The sequence below is a fragment of the Macrobrachium rosenbergii genome, chromosome 5 (genome assembly GCF_040412425.1).
Source record: "Macrobrachium rosenbergii isolate ZJJX-2024 chromosome 5, ASM4041242v1, whole genome shotgun sequence".
Lineage (NCBI taxonomy): Eukaryota > Metazoa > Arthropoda > Malacostraca > Decapoda > Palaemonidae > Macrobrachium > Macrobrachium rosenbergii.
In genome coordinates, this window is record NC_089745.1 from 43149877 (window position 1) to 43168101 (window position 18225).

General features: G+C 37.5%; 1 protein-coding gene across 2 annotated transcripts in view; it reads right to left on the bottom strand.

Annotated features, from left to right (window-relative positions):
* The window catches only part of Sec63 (translocation protein Sec63), a 37312-nt gene extending 20354 nt beyond the window's left edge, over positions 1-16958 (bottom strand). Inside the window, exons 1-10 of one of the 2 annotated variants that reach the window (XM_067104163.1) lie at positions 16767-16958; positions 13567-13660; positions 13300-13414; positions 11999-12104; positions 9788-10011; positions 8616-8744; positions 8186-8373; positions 6652-6855; positions 6238-6404; positions 4735-4889 (exon numbers count right to left, since the gene is read on the bottom strand). In XM_067104163.1, coding sequence (XP_066960264.1) covers positions 4735-4889; positions 6238-6404; positions 6652-6855; positions 8186-8373; positions 8616-8744; positions 9788-10011; positions 11999-12104; positions 13300-13414; positions 13567-13660; positions 16767-16890 — 1506 coding nt within the window. In that variant the 5' untranslated portion in view covers positions 16891-16958. The remainder of the gene's footprint in view (positions 1-4734; positions 4890-6237; positions 6405-6651; positions 6856-8185; positions 8374-8615; positions 8745-9787; positions 10012-11998; positions 12105-13299; positions 13415-13566; positions 13661-16766) is intronic. The other variant, XM_067104162.1, reaches the window with a different exon arrangement.
* Between the last annotated feature and the right edge of the window lie 1267 nt (positions 16959-18225).

Consider the following 18225-nt stretch of genomic DNA (forward strand, 5'->3'; position numbering starts at 1 on the left):
AAGGTCTGGGCGCACTGGGAGAAGAGACTTCCCTTCCTTAATTCTTTCTACGCACAACCACCACTGGAGATCCTCTTTGATTTCTGACGTGATCGGGAAGACGAAAGAGTCTGGTTGGGTCTTTCTGCACCAGTTCACTTTCAGGAAAAACTGAAGGGGTCTCATGTGCAGTCTGCCTAATTTTACAAACTGCTCTACTGAAGCGAGGGTCCCCAAAAGACTCATCCACTGCACTCGCAGGAAGGAAGAGCACAGAACTGACTGACAGTCTGAGGGGAGTTTTTTTCGACTCTGTTGGGCGACAGAAAAGCCCCAAAAGTCCGAGAGTCCAGTATCATCCCTAAATAGGGAATCACCTGAGTCAGTGTCATAAGGGATTTCTCTTCGTTTATGAGAGTGCCTAACTCCTGTGTCAGGCGGAGAGTTCTTCTCAAGTCCTCCACGCACTTTTCCTCCTCCGACGAGCAGAGAAGCCAATCATCTAGATATAGTTGATTCCCAGAAGGTGAAGCCAATTCCCTAGAGGAGCAAGGATTCGTGTGAAAACTTGAGGGGCCGTCGACAAACCAAAGCATAGGGCCCGGGATTGTAGTACTCTGCCCTGAAAAACAAAGCGCAGAAATTTCCGCGAGTCTAGATGAACAGGGACGTGAAAATACGCATCCTGCATATCCAGGGTGACCATCCAGTCGCCCTGTTGTACTAAAGACATGACTGAGCAAACGGTCTCCATATGAGACTTCATCTTCAGTATGAACACATTCAAGGCGCTCACGTCCAGAACGGGCCTCCATTCCCCACGAGGCCTTCAGAACCATGAAAAGGCGATTGTAAAAACTTTCTGAGTGGGGATCTAGCACTTCTTCCACTGCTCCTTTGAAAAGAAGGGATTTGACTTCCTGAGAGAGGGCCAAAAACTTTGTGGAACCTTTTGAATACGTTGTCAAGGCGACTGGAGATGTAACTAAAGGAGGACTCTCTACGAAAGGAATGGAGTACCCTTCCTTGAGAACCTTGATCACCCAAGGATCTGCTCCTCTGCACTCCCATTCCTTCCAATAAAGTAGAAGTCTGGCTCCTACTTGAGCATGGAGGACTAACTTCTCACTTCTTGGGGTTGGTCTTCCTTCAGGGTTGGTCTTGAAGGAAGACCTCTCAACCCTTAGTGGACAGATTGAGCTTCAATGTGAAGTAAAACAGGTTTGGGGAGGTGGACGGATTGCTCTTCAGTGTGAAGCAGAATTACGCACCACTGTTATGGTAATAATGATTCGAAACAAAGGTGCCAATACTTCTATATGCTATAAATTCACTAATGGCAACTTTTATACAGACGTGAGAGTTTGGCCTGTGTCAGTAATGCTTGTGACTTCAAGGGGAAAGGTACTGCATCTCTCTCTCTCTCACATGAGTCTTTGTGTAAATTTGCTTGTACATATACGAAGGGGTTGCTGTTGTTTTTTGTTTTTGTCTTTTACGATAGTATGTCGGTTGTAAATGTAATTTTACAAAGAAAATTGCAAAGAAATATTAGAAAAAGCATGTAAAAGTAAAAAAAAAAAGTTACTGAATTTTCCTTCTCGTAAACTTACGTGAATATTTTACAACAAATATGCAAAAAATTTGTTACTGCTTTTATTTCTTATGTTTTGATATTGTGTGAGCAGTAATAATTTCACAAAATCCAAAAAACTTATTTATTAGAAAAAACATATATAAGTTGGTAAAATTTATGATTGTCTTGTAAATGAGGCCCCACAAGGGGTTGTAAATAGTCATTTTCAACTTCTCGTGGAAGGTAGGGAAAATTTTTTATAATTTTTTTATTTATACAGTGTGAATGTACGTGTCATTCTCTTTCCATTGATGTGATTTTTTTTTTATTTGACGACCTCAAAGTTTCCCCGGTCTGGGGTGCTACACATTGATAAATCATGCCGTCCCTTAAGGGTTAATGGGCTTCGTAGGGGGTCGCAAGTTTGATCTAGGTCTAGACTGGGTTTTAGCCTTCCCTCAGTGAAAGGGCTGAGACTGTGGAGGGGAGAATGACCTTGATGTGGACGGCACAGGCTCCCTTGGACGTCTAGTGGACTGTGCCAAGAGGTCAGTGGTAGGGTTATTCTGCAAGTCTGAAAGAATCTCCTTCACTGTGATTTGTGGAAAGAGGTGACACCTATCTAAAGGAGTGAATAGTAGGGCTGACTTCTGTGTCTGTGAGACTCCTTTCAAGGTGAAAGAACACCACAACTCCCTCTTTTTAAGGATGCCCACAGAAAAGATGGAGGCGAGTTCTAAAGAGCCATCTCTAATTGCCCTAACTGAGCACGAAAGAACTCCCAGCCAATCGGAGGCAAAGTCTTCAGCTAGATAAGACAGTCTTCAATCTTCCTCGCCAGCGGCCCGATGGCCCAACGAGGAAACTAAAAATCTCAAACACTTAATGCTCTTTGTTGGGTGAGTCGGTAGAGCTGCGGACTGTCATTCGATGGGCCGGAGTTCAATTTCCCGGCCGGCTGATGAAGAGTTAGAGGAATTTATTTCTGGTGATAGAAATTCATTTCTTGCTATAATGTGGTTCGGATTCCACAATAAGCTGTTGGTCCCATTGCTTAAGTAACCAATTGGTTCTTAGCCACGTAAAATAAGTCTAATCCTTCGGGCCAGCCCTAGGAGAGTTGTTCATCAGCTCAGTGGTCTGGTAAAACTAAGGTATACTAACTAACTCAAACACTTAAAAATATTCTTTTTAAGATGATCCAGTTCAGATGGGGAAAACATTATCTTGGCCGATGAAAAGGCCGTTCTACGAGTTGAATCCACCTGACCGAAGAAATCCCCTTGGGAGAGGCAGAAACTCCCAAGGAAGGAGCTTCCCCGATGGCACAGAAAGAGTACCTCATCTTTAACAATTTGCTGGGCGGAAAAACGAATGTCGCTTTGCCCAGTTCTCTCTTAGTGGCCAGCCAGACATGAACTTCTTTGAGAGCCTTCTTCAAGGAGGAGGAGAGAACTATCTTGGGTAACCTGGTACTGTCTGACAAATGCTTTTTCATGAGGAAGGTAGAAGCTGGAGAAGTCGGCGAAGCAGGCACGAAGAAATCAGGAAAACTACCCAAGAGGAAACGCAGAAGAGGGGACCATATCCTGAACAACTTCTTCCTCCTCGGAGGAGATAGGAGACAAGGATTTATCCTTGGAATCTGGAGCAGAAGAGGATTTTGTCAAAAAACCCACAAGCTCGGTCAATCGACGCTTGAGTGGGGGCTAAAGAATCTTCTTTAACCGCTGAGGATGACAGAATAATAGAAGAAAGCACATGGGTCCCAGAAGCAGAAGCTGGGCATTCGGCTGTTGGTGTTGGAGGTTCAAGAGTTGGCACCGGGGACTCAAGAGCAGAAGTCTGGCATGAGACAGAGGGCGCTCATCAGCGGAAGTCTGGCGTGAGTCGGTGGGTGCTGGGCACTTGGAAGAAGTCAGGCCCTTGGAACGTTTATAGCGCTCAGGACTGTCTCAATGAATGAAGACGATGAGCTGGAGAATCAAGCTGGACTTGAAAACTGCAGGAAGGTTGCGGGCTAGCCTCCCTGTACCTCGCCAGCCAGGGGAGAGGTGTCGCCAAGATCCGCATGTCTCTTGAGCAGGAGCAAAGAAACAGATTAGCAATATGGGAGCTTCCTGCGCGCAGTGGAAGTTTCTGAATCTGAAGAAAGCTGATGCACTAAAACGCCTTTCTAATGGCGTTTAGCCGAGGCTGGGAGCGAATGACAGGCTTGACAGAGGGGACGATTGCCAGTGGACAAACCCCAAAAGCCTTCCCTGGACCTCCAGTATGTCTTCTCCCCAGTGCCGGGAGCGGGACAGTGACCTTCATCTAGGAGCACTGGTGGGATGGACAGCCACCTCCTCAACATTCACAGCACTCTCACTTCTCACTGCACTTTCACTACTCACATTTTTCTCCATTAGAGATCTGATAGCCAATCCCATTTCAATAACTATATTAGATAATACTGTACACCAAACTTCTGATCGAACCTTGATTCGAGGCTGGCTATGGGACTAAGAGCGGAATCATGGTACCTGGAACAGGAGTAGATGGTAAAGTAGGAGGACTTAGGATAGGAGGAGGAGGAGGAATTGGAGTAGTAGTTGTTCTATCATCCCCTACATTATCTAAAGGAATAGAATCTGCATTGGCCCTATTGTCAGCCCTAAAGGCTGCTTTCCTCTCCCTATCTCTTTCTAATTTTTCTAGATGAGATTTCAAGGTTTCCTTTTTCTTATCCTCCCAATCCTGACAATATATGCAAGAATTATCTTTACTGCATTCTTGACCCCTACATTTAGTGCATTTTGTATGAGAATTGTATGAAAGCTAGGTTAGCCTAGTTCCACAACCTTAGATAACCCGAAACAACAATTCATCAATGATAGCAAGCCATAAAGCAACAAATCCTGAATACTTCACCACAATCGGGCAAATAACTAGCCAAAAAGTGAAGCAGCAGCTGCATAAAACTTCCTATGTTGACCAGAGGCTGGCAGGAAACGAATTGAGCTCTCTGCTAAGTTGTTCCTTTGAGTCCCGGATAGTGTTTGGGACCTTGTCACCTACACACTAATGACAGTAGCGCCGCTGCGCGAATTTTGAATTTTTAAGCTGCCGTAGGTTAGGGAACCAATAGCTATGTAATCACTTGCTAAGTTACTTATATAAAATCCCATTTCCCTTACCTGTTGTTCCTCCACTGGCAATACCTCTGGCTTTTGGTGGGGGATTTCATGAGGAACATCTTCAAATTTGTCTCCTAATGGTCGTCGTGTCAAATTGACTGTTACTGTCACAATAGCTCCCGCAGTGAAGACCACATTATCATCATCATCAACAACTAAATACAAATGGAAAATAATAGTTTAAAACACATGCTTTAGCCTGTAATTTCTTGGCACATTAAGCACAAATATATACTACTATTCTGGTAGAATGAAAAAATGATCAAGATCTGTCTTTGGATGCAGTATGGAACAAAATTTCAGTGGCACTGCAAAGTCAACACTGGCAATATAATCAAGACACATTCCAATCGTAAAATGAAATACTGAATAACTAAATAAACTTTTAATAGGAAAAACTGGGATATACTCTAGGTAATCATCACCAACCCATCCAATTAGCCCACATCAATATGTTATGGCCAAAAATAATACTATATAAAAACTTTCTATGTCATGTGGAATACATAACACAACATTCTAATGCAATAAATGATATACGAAAAGGAGATATTAAGATAGCAAAACTCCATTATAAACCTCCATTATGTTTTCAAGTATCTATTTACAAAAAATAAATTTCTTTTCTTGGTTAACCACAACAGATCATCCTTACTATATAATTTTGTCATTTCAAATTCTCAAATATGTCAAAATTTTGTTGTTTGAAATTTTCAAATATACTCGTATTAAGATTTTGTTATTTGAAATTTCCAAATACGTTGAAATAAAATTATAAATATCTGGCTTCAATATGACACCAAAAGTAATTATTGAACAAGCAATAAAAGAAAAATCAAATCTTACACGATTGAGCAGTAAGCCAGAACGGACTGTATTTAACATAAGTTTGGATCCCCAAAAATCCTGTACAAGCAGGGACAACTGTATTGCAGGTGTTCTATGCAATGATTTTTTAAATTTTATTTTAGGATAGTATTTTAATGAAAAGGTATACAGTATACACCATTTAGTACAATGTGAAATATGGTTACATGTATTCAAATCATACATGAAAATTTTAAGCATAAAATACATCCAGAAATGTAAAGGACTGAACACTTGCAAATATTTGTTACAGTTTTGTTCTCTTCTCGGATTTGCGATCTCCATACACTTTTGAAATTGGGAATCTAGGTTAAATGAACAAAAATGAATAAATACAATTTCATTATTTTCTTATAAAAATTTTGTGAATGTTTTTGTAACTGCCAACCAGATAATACCAGGCACTCATCAATCTGGAAAAAATACAACATAGAGCCTAGTGCAAGGTTTTATGAGCCTTCAAATTATGAAATTTTTCATGTTAGCAAACAACTTTTGTCCCTGTGGTTCCATTTCTGGGTTACTAAATTAATATTTCATAACTTCAAAACGATTTTTTACCCAGAACTACTGTGGTGATGAAAATGAAATCTAAACATGTAACTTCAACAAATATGAACACACTATACACTATACCTTCATAGTTTATGTCCATATCAATATGGGGCATCTTTCTGCACACAACCATAATATCATTGTACTCCTCTTCAATAAACTGACGGAGAATATGATTCCTCTCATTAGGGGTCAAACTTAGCAACTGTTCAATTGTTCTAATTGGGCGACGCTTACTAACGAAAGCCCTGCAAATACAAATATTGGATTACATACAATAATTTAATCATTACATGATTATGAGAAAAGTTTACCAACACCAAGTAGCATAATTATATCACAGAAAATGTATAAACGACTCAAAATTTGTAAATAATTTCAGTCCCCTTGTTTTGACATATGTACTTGAAAAACTAATATATACATGGCTACTTGTCCTATTCCTTAAATTAGCAGCCACAGTTGTTTGTCCTCTGTAAAAAATTAAAATCTTACCTTAGTGTTTCCTCAGTAACGTGAGGAAGCTGCATAAGGGGATTTCTGTTAGAATCCCACATAGCTTGCACAATATGGGGACTAAGTTTCATGCAAGCCTCAATGGTGTCAAGTGATGGAAGGCGTGAAATACGGCCTGCATGTGCCAACATAATTAGCTGGGACACACATGTCACCATTTCCTGGATCAAGATTGGACAGCACCTAAAACAAAGCGTGATTATCAAACAAAAATATATATCAAGATTGAAATCATTTTGAATGTCAAAGGACCACATTATACATAGTGTATTAGATAAACCTATTAATACTTAGTTTCTAAATGTGGTTTAAGATCTTTCTTGAATATCAACAAAACTACACAGCTACCTTAGTCTAAAATAATTTTAATTATCTTGGCTTAATAAAGTACATTCCTATGAAGAATAAAGGTTTCCCCTGGGGTGTGGGTGCATGGATGTTCAAAGGCATACTACTGACATTTTATTTTTCAAATGTACAGTGCCATTATTAATGTACCATACACTGACCTGCACCTCCTTGAAATTTCCTAGCTCGAGAATGATTTTCTAGAAAGTTACATGGCAATCTGACTCACCATCAACAGAGTGGATTTTAACTGGTGGACTTTATTGGTATGTACTGGATAATATTTTAATATTATAAGCATCAAAAACATCTGTTGCATTATTAGTTTGAAAAAAATAGCACCTTAAAATAAACTGCCTAGCCCAAGTCTGTTACTCTCTCTTTAACACAGTTGGGTGCAGGTCAGGTTTTCATCAGTCTATTCACTGACACCCTGATTATTAAGGGATCTCAATGTACAGCACAGCACATTAATAAGGTGTATGTATTGTACTATACTGTATTGGGAAAAAATCAATTGATTGTTTTAATTTATGGCCAACAATATACTGTAACACATTATGCCTTTGGGTTTGGAAGGGTCAGGAGTTCTTTGTGGAACTTGTAATTTTTGCAAGGAACTGATTCCTAAATGTTAAAAATTCTCAAGTGACAACTGTAATTAAATCTGGCAAAACTATCAGCCCAAGTCTATACAAACAAAAGCCTGTTACCAACAAGCTACACCTAGGATCCGGAAGGTCATAAACAATGCTGCGGACCAGCAGATTTCTCTTCTGAATCTGGAATGTACTTCCTTAACAGATTAGCTGACCAAAATTTTGGCTTAATTTTCGATAATAATTTGTTGTAAAACACATATAAACCTCATAGTCTACGTAGCCTATAATGAGTAACCAAAAGGTATCATCATCAATTTTATTATTAATATTATTGTAACATTTACCCAAACCAATAAATCAGTTTCTCAATTCTCACAAGGTTGGGCCAAAAGGATTCGTTGTTTAATGAGGGGTAAACATTGAAAATACAGAGTAGATAAGACATTCTAAAAATGTTCGTAATGGTAATGTATAAACTTATGACCGTTGTTCTTGAGCAGAATGATCAATTGTTTCTAGGAAACGGCAAGAATCACCTTGAAAAACACATTGGTATAACTTACTTAACAATGTAGAGGCGATCTTGGTCTAAAGTATCTTCAGGAAGTTTCATCCGTGAGAGATGAGCATGAAGCAATGAACGAGCCTTAATTGAATATGCAAAACACAAAGGACGTTCTTTGTTTTTTTCTCCAAGATTTGGCAACTGTTTTATCAACTGCGGAAGCTCGATGTTGTCTGTTGGACGTTCCTGTAGAATAAGACGAAAAAACTAATAGAAGTGCTATCACAAGATAATTATAAAATATATACAAACTAATCTATCAAAGGCTCTGTGGGTGATGTATGAGTAGTTTAGAAAAAGATGACAAATATTTCAAATATACTGTAATAACAATATTTCAGCCAAGAAAAGTTGTGGAAATGTCATAATTGAAATTTCCAGAACTGGAAAAAGCAAATTTCTCAGCATTGCTTTCAAAATATACTTACAACTATCTCAGGATTGTGACCCTTCTCAAATTCCAATGATGCTGCCAGCACCATCAGTGCCCGTTTAAAAACCATGTGAGGAGTCTTATGTACAAAATAATAGTATAGCTGAGTAGTGTCCAAGAGAACCTAAATAGAAGAGAAAAGTATTTTAATCAAACTAAATGGGGTAGAAACTCAACTTCATGTACTTGTGTATTTTTCAGATAAATTTTTTTTTATTTTGCTCTACCCCCATTTTAGATATGATACATTTTTAGATAATCTCTTAACTGAAAGTTAAAGTACAAGTTAGTTTATGTTAGTGCTGACCACAAGGTCTGTTACTTAAGAGACTTGTTACCAAAGAGGAAGACCCATAACACATGATAAGTTGAAGTGCTACTTGAGTAATGAAAAAATCTAACTAATGCATCATATACCAAACTTACCAAAGGCAGAATTAGGAAATGAAACTCGGGTTCCATTTCTGGACTTAATTACACTACAATGTACAAAAACTGTACGGTACTCACATCAAGTCTGTTCCACCACAAAACCTTAAATATTGCAATTGTGACTTGTAATGCTGTTTACTACCATTAAAGCAATTATTTATTTTTTATAGGCTATTCAGCTTATTATTGTAAATAATTCAGTTTAACATGACCACCACAGTCACATTTCTAGATTCTCATTTGGCTCACCAAAAGATTTGAAAATTAAAAAATGTAATCTTAAATTAATTTGGACAAATATGCATGAGACAAAAGGTAATTGATGAAAAAAAGTAGGCCGAAAGCATTGTATTTGGAGGCAAAGGGATGCCACTGAGAACCTTTACTGTACCAAGTAAGGCATGCTATCTGGTAGCCCCCTACTGAGAAGTTTGTGTATAACAAAATGTAAAATATAGATCAGTGTGTTCAAGATTTTAACCATTTTTCCATACACATTCTTAATCTAAAATTAAATTCAAGGTCAATAAATATAAACAAAACTAAACAGGGCCATGATAAGTGTTTAAATATACAATTATAAAAACTACAGATTCAATATAGACTTTTCAAAGACTGTTCCATAATTTTCTAAACTGAAACGACTATCATCAGCACCAGACAAGCATTAATAATCTCTACTCTCTTCCAGACCAAAACTACAATTCAAACAAGAAAATCACATTCAGATTTTACCTGGTCATTAGAAAACTTGGAAGATCGATACCACCAGATGGCCACAACTGTTGGTAAAGCAATCATAAACACCAAGCCATAAAGACCTAAAACCCATAAGGAGTTCTCCTTTTCAATAATCCACGAGGGTAATGCAATGCCAAAGTGTGTTGCACCTGGTCCATCAGGGTGACCATACCTCTCGTAGTTATGTCTTGCATCATCATCAGTTAAAGTAAGGTAAGCTGGAAAACAAATAAGCAATTATTTTACACTGCATATGAAATCATCATAATGATTTTCAACACTTACAGTAAATCAGTAAATCCTCAATTTATTTAATAAAAAATTCAAGCAATTTATTTAACTAATTCAGCTAAATCAAGGTAGCATTTGGATCACGCAATTTTGTATTTGACAACATTTATAGGGTGTATGTATAACAAAGTATATGTTTATGTACTTATGATTTGTTCCTTTGAGAACAACCCTTTTTATGTAGGTGACTCACACCTTAGTTGGGATGTAGTCTCTCAATTGACTGGGAAGTTGAATCTCCACTTGGAATTGTTACATTCATCATCACAATTGTGAGCAAAGAAGCTCTGATTCCTGTAACCTCTAATTCAGTCTGGCATAATGATACCAAAGCACTATGGTCCTGAGCCCTAATATTAAGTGTTTGGATTCTCACCTGTATATGAAATCCTACCAAAAGCAATTGTGACCCCTACGAAGGGTGACAAATTGAAAGGTAGTTAAAATCTGGTCAATATCTGAAAGGTTCAGATTATAGCTCTACTGGCAAACCCTCTCCCATGTTAAGAGGGATAGTGGAGAAACTTTTCAGTCTGAGAGGAGCTTAGGTGACCGCACAACCTGCTGAGCAGCAACCAAACGTCTCAAGAAGGTAAGCAGGGACCTATGGGCAACATCCCTTTGGTATGGTGATTGACTGATTGATTATGAAATTTAGGTCTTGAAGACCAAGCGCCGGAACCCATCAGGTAAACGAGGTCTGATATCTCCAGACACCTGCCCTATTACCTGTGCTAGTAAGATTTCAAGAACTTTCTTTTAACACATAAGGGACAGTCCCCCTTCCCTGACATTGTGAGCTCTGTCCACTTCACCTGAGGATATTCCTGGATACCACCACCTTTAGCCTGCCAGTATTAACAAACAGGCAACAAGACACTGGTCTAATGGGTAAGTTTATCATGGAGCCTGCAGTACATTGCCTGTTATACTATCTTCATATAACTGTAACCTCGAGCATTATTTTGGTAAACAGAAGTTATTACCCAATAAAGGAGAAGTCTTTCCTCTTAAATGAGATTTTGGAATCAGCTACTATTAACTTCCCCATGGGTGCTGACACCCATCCAGAGAGAAGTTAGCTTGCTAAACCAACAAAATCATCCATAAGCTTGGAAAATTTATATAAAAAAGACCACCTCAAACAGTGATGAAAGTAATGTAACAGGAAATTGCCCGGTGTTTTCTTGATGAAAAAGAATACTGGTAATTACATATTCTTTGAAACTATCCCAGGATAAATAACACTTAAATTTCACTGTTAAGCTCATCAGATTACCAAGTGAATGAAATTAAGGGACAAATACAGAGCAGAGAATGATGAAGGACAAAACTAATGAACAAAGATTGCCAGAACTACTGCCAAAGCAGTTTGAAAAATGGTGTCTTAATGCTTAGGCACAGAGTGAATGAGGCCAGTCTGACAGCCTGGAACCAACAGATCTGCCATGTAAGCATAGTACTAGCCAATGCATTTGTACTCTGTATTTCCAGATTGTGTAATCTATGCACTCTAAAAATACTCTAATGTACACAAATTTGAAAAAGAAAATGGGAGTAAACAGTATAGGCAGAAAACCAGTAAAGTATTGGTGTATATGTGATGGTGTCAGAGAAATGCATACATCTAGTAAGTGTATAAATTTTGTAAACTATTCCCTACAAATTATTTTATAAAGTGAAAGAATTACATACATATAGATCTGATATTTGAAGAGTACTGTAATAACAGTTCATACAAGTTCTGAGCTACATTACTGGAGTTCAACCCATAACAATTAATGAACTGGTACTGTGTTATGAGGCAAAAGTACTGAATCCTCATTCAGTTTGTTTCTATGAGAGCTGTCGTGCAGTAGGGAATTAAAATCAAAGCTGATCACAATATACCACAGGAACTTTTAGAAATCTTACCTTTATTGAGTTTCATGAATTTCCGTTCATCACCAGTAGGTTTATCAGGATGGTATATAAGAGACAGTTTCCTGTATGCCTTCTTTATTTCTGCTATTGATGAACCCTGGTGAAAAAAGTCACAAGTTAGTTTCTCCTAAAACTTTGAGCATTCATAGTAAATTAAAATTCCATGATGATATCTGAAGAAAAAGACTAAGTAGAGCTTGCTTTTATAAGCAGTAAAATGAATGAAATTTATAACCCTACACAAGTACAAATGATAACTGTCTTGCCTCTTTACAGTATATGGAAAGTTTTTAAGATACTGTAGTGCACTTCAAAGTTTTCACACTGGCAGTATCTTGTTCAAGGCCGTTGGTAATAACCCATGTGCACAACTATACTACTTTAGTTTTTCTTTAGCAGCAGGGCAAATGAAGGGTGATTACAGGTGGTAATATGATACTAAAAGACTTTGCATTTGTATATTTAAGAAAAATGAAAAATTATCTTAAAAATTTTCTGTTTATTCCTACAAGAATGTAAACCCTATAGAACAGAATACAGAATTTAGACCAAAGGCCAAGCAATGGGGCCTATGAAGTCATTCAGCGCTGAAACTGAAATTGACTGTGGAAACGTTTGAAAGGTGTGACAGGAGGAAAACCTTGCAATTGCACTATAAGTGAATTGTTGGGAGAGGGAAATAAGGTGTTAGAAAGAGAATATGAACGGAGGTACAGCAAAAGGAACGAAAGAGGTTGCAGCTAGGGCCGAAGGGACGCTGCAAAGAACCTTAAGTAATGGTACTAACCCCCTACAGAGGTAAACCCTATACAAAGAATGGAGCAATTACATTCTACAACATAGTGTTTTACATGTAACAGGAACCTGTAAAGGATACTCACTCAAGAGTGACTGTGTTAAGTACTTTGATCTTACCTTTCATCAATCATGAAAATCTTAATTTGCACAGACAATTAATGTTCCTGTTTCATTACCACATTTTCTTACAAGCACTCAAGTCTTATTTTACTATAATGCTAAAGGCTACCATTTTCTCCTTTTTTTCCATAGTTCTATATTTATCGAAACACTGTAACTTACATAATTTTTTTTCATTCATATAACTTCCCTCTTTCCTAAGATAAACAGTATTCCAGAAAATTATTACAGTAATTAAAAAATATATACCATCTCATTTTTTTTATTACATCTTTATGTATAAAATTAAGAAAAAATAAAATATGATTTGAGGAAACTACATATACCAAGGTCAACTGCAAATACAGTATTTCAAAAGTGACAAAGATACTTACCACACTAACCCCAAGTATATCATATGGGTCAAAATTTGCGTATTCATAATCAAACTGTTGTAGTTTATACACTAGGTAAGCCATAAGCGCCCATCCTGCTGCAATAATCATACGTCTGTAGAAGAAAATACAAGGCAGTAAGCAGTGTGATAATGCTTTTGTATAAAGTAGCATAAAACAGCATAATACCATGTCAGTTATTAAAAAAACATACTGAAACAAATAAATAATCATAAATGACAATACACAAGATAAATCTATGCTTACTGCGTTGCTTTCTGCAATCCTTTCCATTTTTCAGGTTTTTTAAGTTTGGCATATTTCCGTAGGACCACCTCACATTGTTCTTTCTCTTGCTCCTCTGTATAAAGACATGTTTTAATTCATAAGCAGTTTTGTTTTTATATGAAATACAAGAAAAATTATCTGAAGTAACTGCCTAATATAACTACAGTACAGTGTATATTGTACTTCACAACCCATTGGTCTTGACATTTTTCAAAGAAATTAAAAGTAAAAAAAATTTATATTTTACAGGTAAAAAAGCTGGCAAGTGCTCTAACCCTATAAACTAGGCTACATTTAGCCCTCAATTTGAAGATAACACAGTACAGTAAAGGTAAGTGTTATTTTTTTATGAACATCAGACATACTAATGAGAAACTCAATGATGTTCTTTCCTGTGTTAAAAATGGATGACATTTAAAGAAAATCAAATGAAAATAAAATATCTCATGTTTGTGGAAAAGAACAATAACTTTAAAAACCTTGGAGATAATTGGCTAAATATAAAAGGTAATCTAGTTCTGAATGCTGAAAAAGTCTGTGATTTAGGTATAATGATGGTCTGTAATTTATCTCTCATTACTCAAGTCCATGTTAAAACTAACACACTTGAATGATCATCAAAAGTAATGGACAACATATTTTAACAAAACTGAAATAGAAAATATTCATGATGTTAATTAAAAAATACCTACATTAGAATTTATTCCATTACTTTTCCAATTATAATACAGTTTTAATTACTGTAAACAAAATTACTGCTGAGTAAAATAGAAATGCTTACGTAACATTTTCACTGCACAATGCTTTAATAAAATGAAATGAGGGCTGATAACCAGTTACCTTATGTGTTGAAGAGCCTAAGAATAATGTTTTTTGCATACCAAAAATTTTTATTTCTTTTGAAGAAACTGCAGAGGTTACAGCCTAAGAATGTTTTCTCCTCCCTAAAAATTTACCAAAAAAATGTATACACCCTAACCTTCCCTAGCCTAACCTAAGGCATTGTGCTCTACCTTAGCTGAGGTGAGGCTTCAACCCAGTCCCTTCTAGAGCGATTTTCAATATTTTTGGCCATTCTGAAATAGTTTATACCTGGTCTGCAATCAACCCTTCTTTTTATTTTTCAGATTTTGAAAAATTTGATCCTCCCATTTTTCTTTCTTGCCAGTGTCAAGCAAGATAGGCTACTGGCCATCAAGCCTGAACATATGCTCACAGCACTGTAACTTTATCACTGAATTGTGATTACAACTACTATGACCAATATTAATAATGCTCCATATATAAATCCTTACTAAAAAAAATTCAGGTTTATTGTAAGAAAAATAATTTGAGAAATTTATATCTACATGGGTAAGACTCAGCACCCTAGGTCTGGGATAAGACAGGATGTAAAACTATAATAGCCCTTCCCTTATCAAATGCTTTATATTTTGCGACTGTCACTGACTATACACGTGGATCATGCTTCTGACTGCTTATCTAGTGATTTTTGCACTTATAACCTTTCCTGTTGGTATTACAGTACTAGCTCATTTCTGATTCCAACTGGAGTCCTGCATTTCTGAAACCCACAGGTTTCTCCACTGGAATCTCTAATAATTGATAAAATACAAGAACCACATAAACATGCTGGAGACCTAAAAATGAATCATCAAAGAATACAATAAACAAAACAAGAGCACCCAGAAATACACAAAGGTAATGTCGTAGGTAAGAAATTATTTTGTTAGAGCATATTAACCCCACTAATTATCCCATGACAGGCTAACAATAATGGAGGCTAGTAAACAATACACTAGCCTAGATTAAGAGTTATTATAAACTATGCTTTGTTTCCTTTGTGAAATCAATGCGATCTTAACAGCAGTTAGGCTACTAACCAAGCTACTTCAAATACTCAGAAGTTACTTAGCACCTACTGAGCCAGGCCATTTCAGTGACTCATTAATTACTTATTGCCTACTATGCCAGGCCATTTCAAATACTCATAAGTTATCACCTACAAAGCCAGGCCATATCAAAAGGCTCACACGTTACTTGGTTACTTATTGCCTATTCAGCCAGGCTGTCAAAGATTCAGAGGTTACTTATTGCCTACTGAGGCAGGCCATTTCAAAGACTCATTAGTTATTTATTGTCTACTGAGTTAGGCCACTTCAAAGACTGAGAAGTTGAGTTAGGCCATTTCAAAGACTGAGAAGTAACTTACTGTCTACTGAGGCAGGCTATTTCAAAGACTCAGAAGTTACTTATTGTCTACTGAGGCAGGCCATTTTGAAGACACTGAAGTTACTTATTGTCTACTACACCAGGCAATTTCAGACTCAGCAGTTACTTATTGCCTACTGAGGCTGGCCATTTCAAAGACTCATTAGTTACTTATAACCTACTGAGGCAGACCATTTCAGCGACTCATTAGGCCTAGTTACTTATCGCTTATTATGCCAGGACATTTCAAATTCTCATAAGTTACTTATCGCCCACAAAGCCAGGCCATTTCAAAGGCTCAGAGGTTATTTACTGCCTATTCAGTCAGGCCATTTCAAAGATTCAGAGGTTACTTAATGCCTACTGAGCCATGCCATTTCAAAGACTCTGAAGTTACTTATCAAACTCATATCATAACGTAATAGAAAACCATTACTGCTTTTATCCCAAAATACATTTGCTAACGAACCGGCACAACAAACTCTCAAGGGCTTCTTGCCTAAGGTTTGCCTAGCCTACGGATCGCTCGACTAGGAAAGGAAAGTTTTGAAATTTTCCAAAGGCATGGACAGAATACAGGGAACGTAACGTGAGCCCAGAGGTGTTCGTCAAGGAATGCACCTGTCGGTAAGTATAATTAACATTGCAACTGAAAGTTCTGACATCACGGCAAACGTCACCATCCAAAGCCGACTGTCAACAGCTGCCAACGAGTGAGGTGGCTCAAAGTCCCGTTACCTGGCCCCAATAACGCCTCTGACGTCCATTTCCTCCAGGAATGACAGATTTTTTCACACAGACAACTACCCTACATTCCCATTTCGAATACCACATTAAACGTCATTTAGAAAGAACGCCGAATTGAGGGCATTAAAAAATAAAATACAACGGGGAACAGTCTTTTTGGACACTAGACGACTCCGGACATTTTCATTTTACGTCACCGAGAGCATATTTCGCAGTCTTACCTTCGTTTACGGCCGCAGGCCAGAAGTAGTATGTGCATGGGATGAGCACCAGGGCCAAGAAGCTGGTGAGGAAATAGAAAAATGTAGATCCAGACTCATCATACTGGAACTTTTGTCCACCCATCGTGAAGAGACCAAGTTACTCACTCACACACAGAAATGTATTGTTGCCACATAGGCTGCTCGACAAGCGGTCTGTCTGGGAGTATTATCGTCGTCTGGTACTAAAGTTGTCGTACCTTATTTCGACAGTTTTTAAATTTAAGACAGTCGTGTGTTTGGTAATCGAAATTAACGATTGGTTTGACTAGATTACTAGTGTCAATCGTTTATTTATGAATAAAAGTATAAAATTACGTAATAATTCCCAAACTCTACCGTTTCTGATGAGAGGGAATGTTGTTATCTGTACATTTCTCAATATACAATATATTTACATATATATTGTGAGAAATGTATATGGAGTAATATTTCTTCTCACGGGTGACATTTATAAAGTATATCAGAAAGACAAGACACCAGGCCCGCGAGTGAAGGGTCATCCTAAAATGTTTTCAATGCCGATAAAGGTTATCGTACAGCGGACACAATAACGTGCTTTATGACTCGCGCTTACCTTGACATTGAAGTTTTATTAGTTTCAAATAAAGGTGCATTAATCAGGCAGTTACACGTAATATGCTTTGACCCCATCTTTTTCGCCATTTACTAAATATCGTTATCATACTAACGCTCTATTTCATCTTCATGTCAACGTGTAGTAGGATGGCAATACTGCAGCTCATACAGCAATTGTTTGTAGATTTGACACGTCTGCTGGCACAGCATCCCTTGCATACGGATAAGAAACTGTAGGGAATACTAGGAATTAAGGACTGCGATAGCTGTACCGACATACCATAAGAAACTCTCGTGGCATTTTCTAACGAAAACTCATTTTCTAGGGAGAAAACTCATGATGGGAACCTTTTACTCTGAAAAATGCTTCCGAAATTTTACATTTCATGACTAGATACTAAATATTGATAGCAAACCCCGGTTTCATACAAATGATGTTATATCACATTAGTCGACGAACTTCAATCGTCCCCTTTATAATAAGACTATGTTAAGATGTTGGCAAATTTAATCATATTCACTAGAATGTCTGTGTATGAGCCTCGCTATTGATACTTTGTATGTAGTGAAAGCCATTGAGGAATGGCTTTTACCTGAAGATGTTATGATCAGTGAATAAGTTGTAAGGTAAACATATCTAGGATTAAAGAGGCTCCTGGTCTGTTAATGGTTATTCTCGCCATCGCCTTCTGCGCCAGACAGACCTCAGCATCTATCTCCTTTATTTTCTGTTCTCATTCTCATGATTGTTTAATTCATTCTCGCTTGACTTTTCCGTAGTTCAGTGTGACTTTTTGTGTGTGTAACTTTTCGTTCAGCTTGCCTTGCCCCCCCCCCTTTT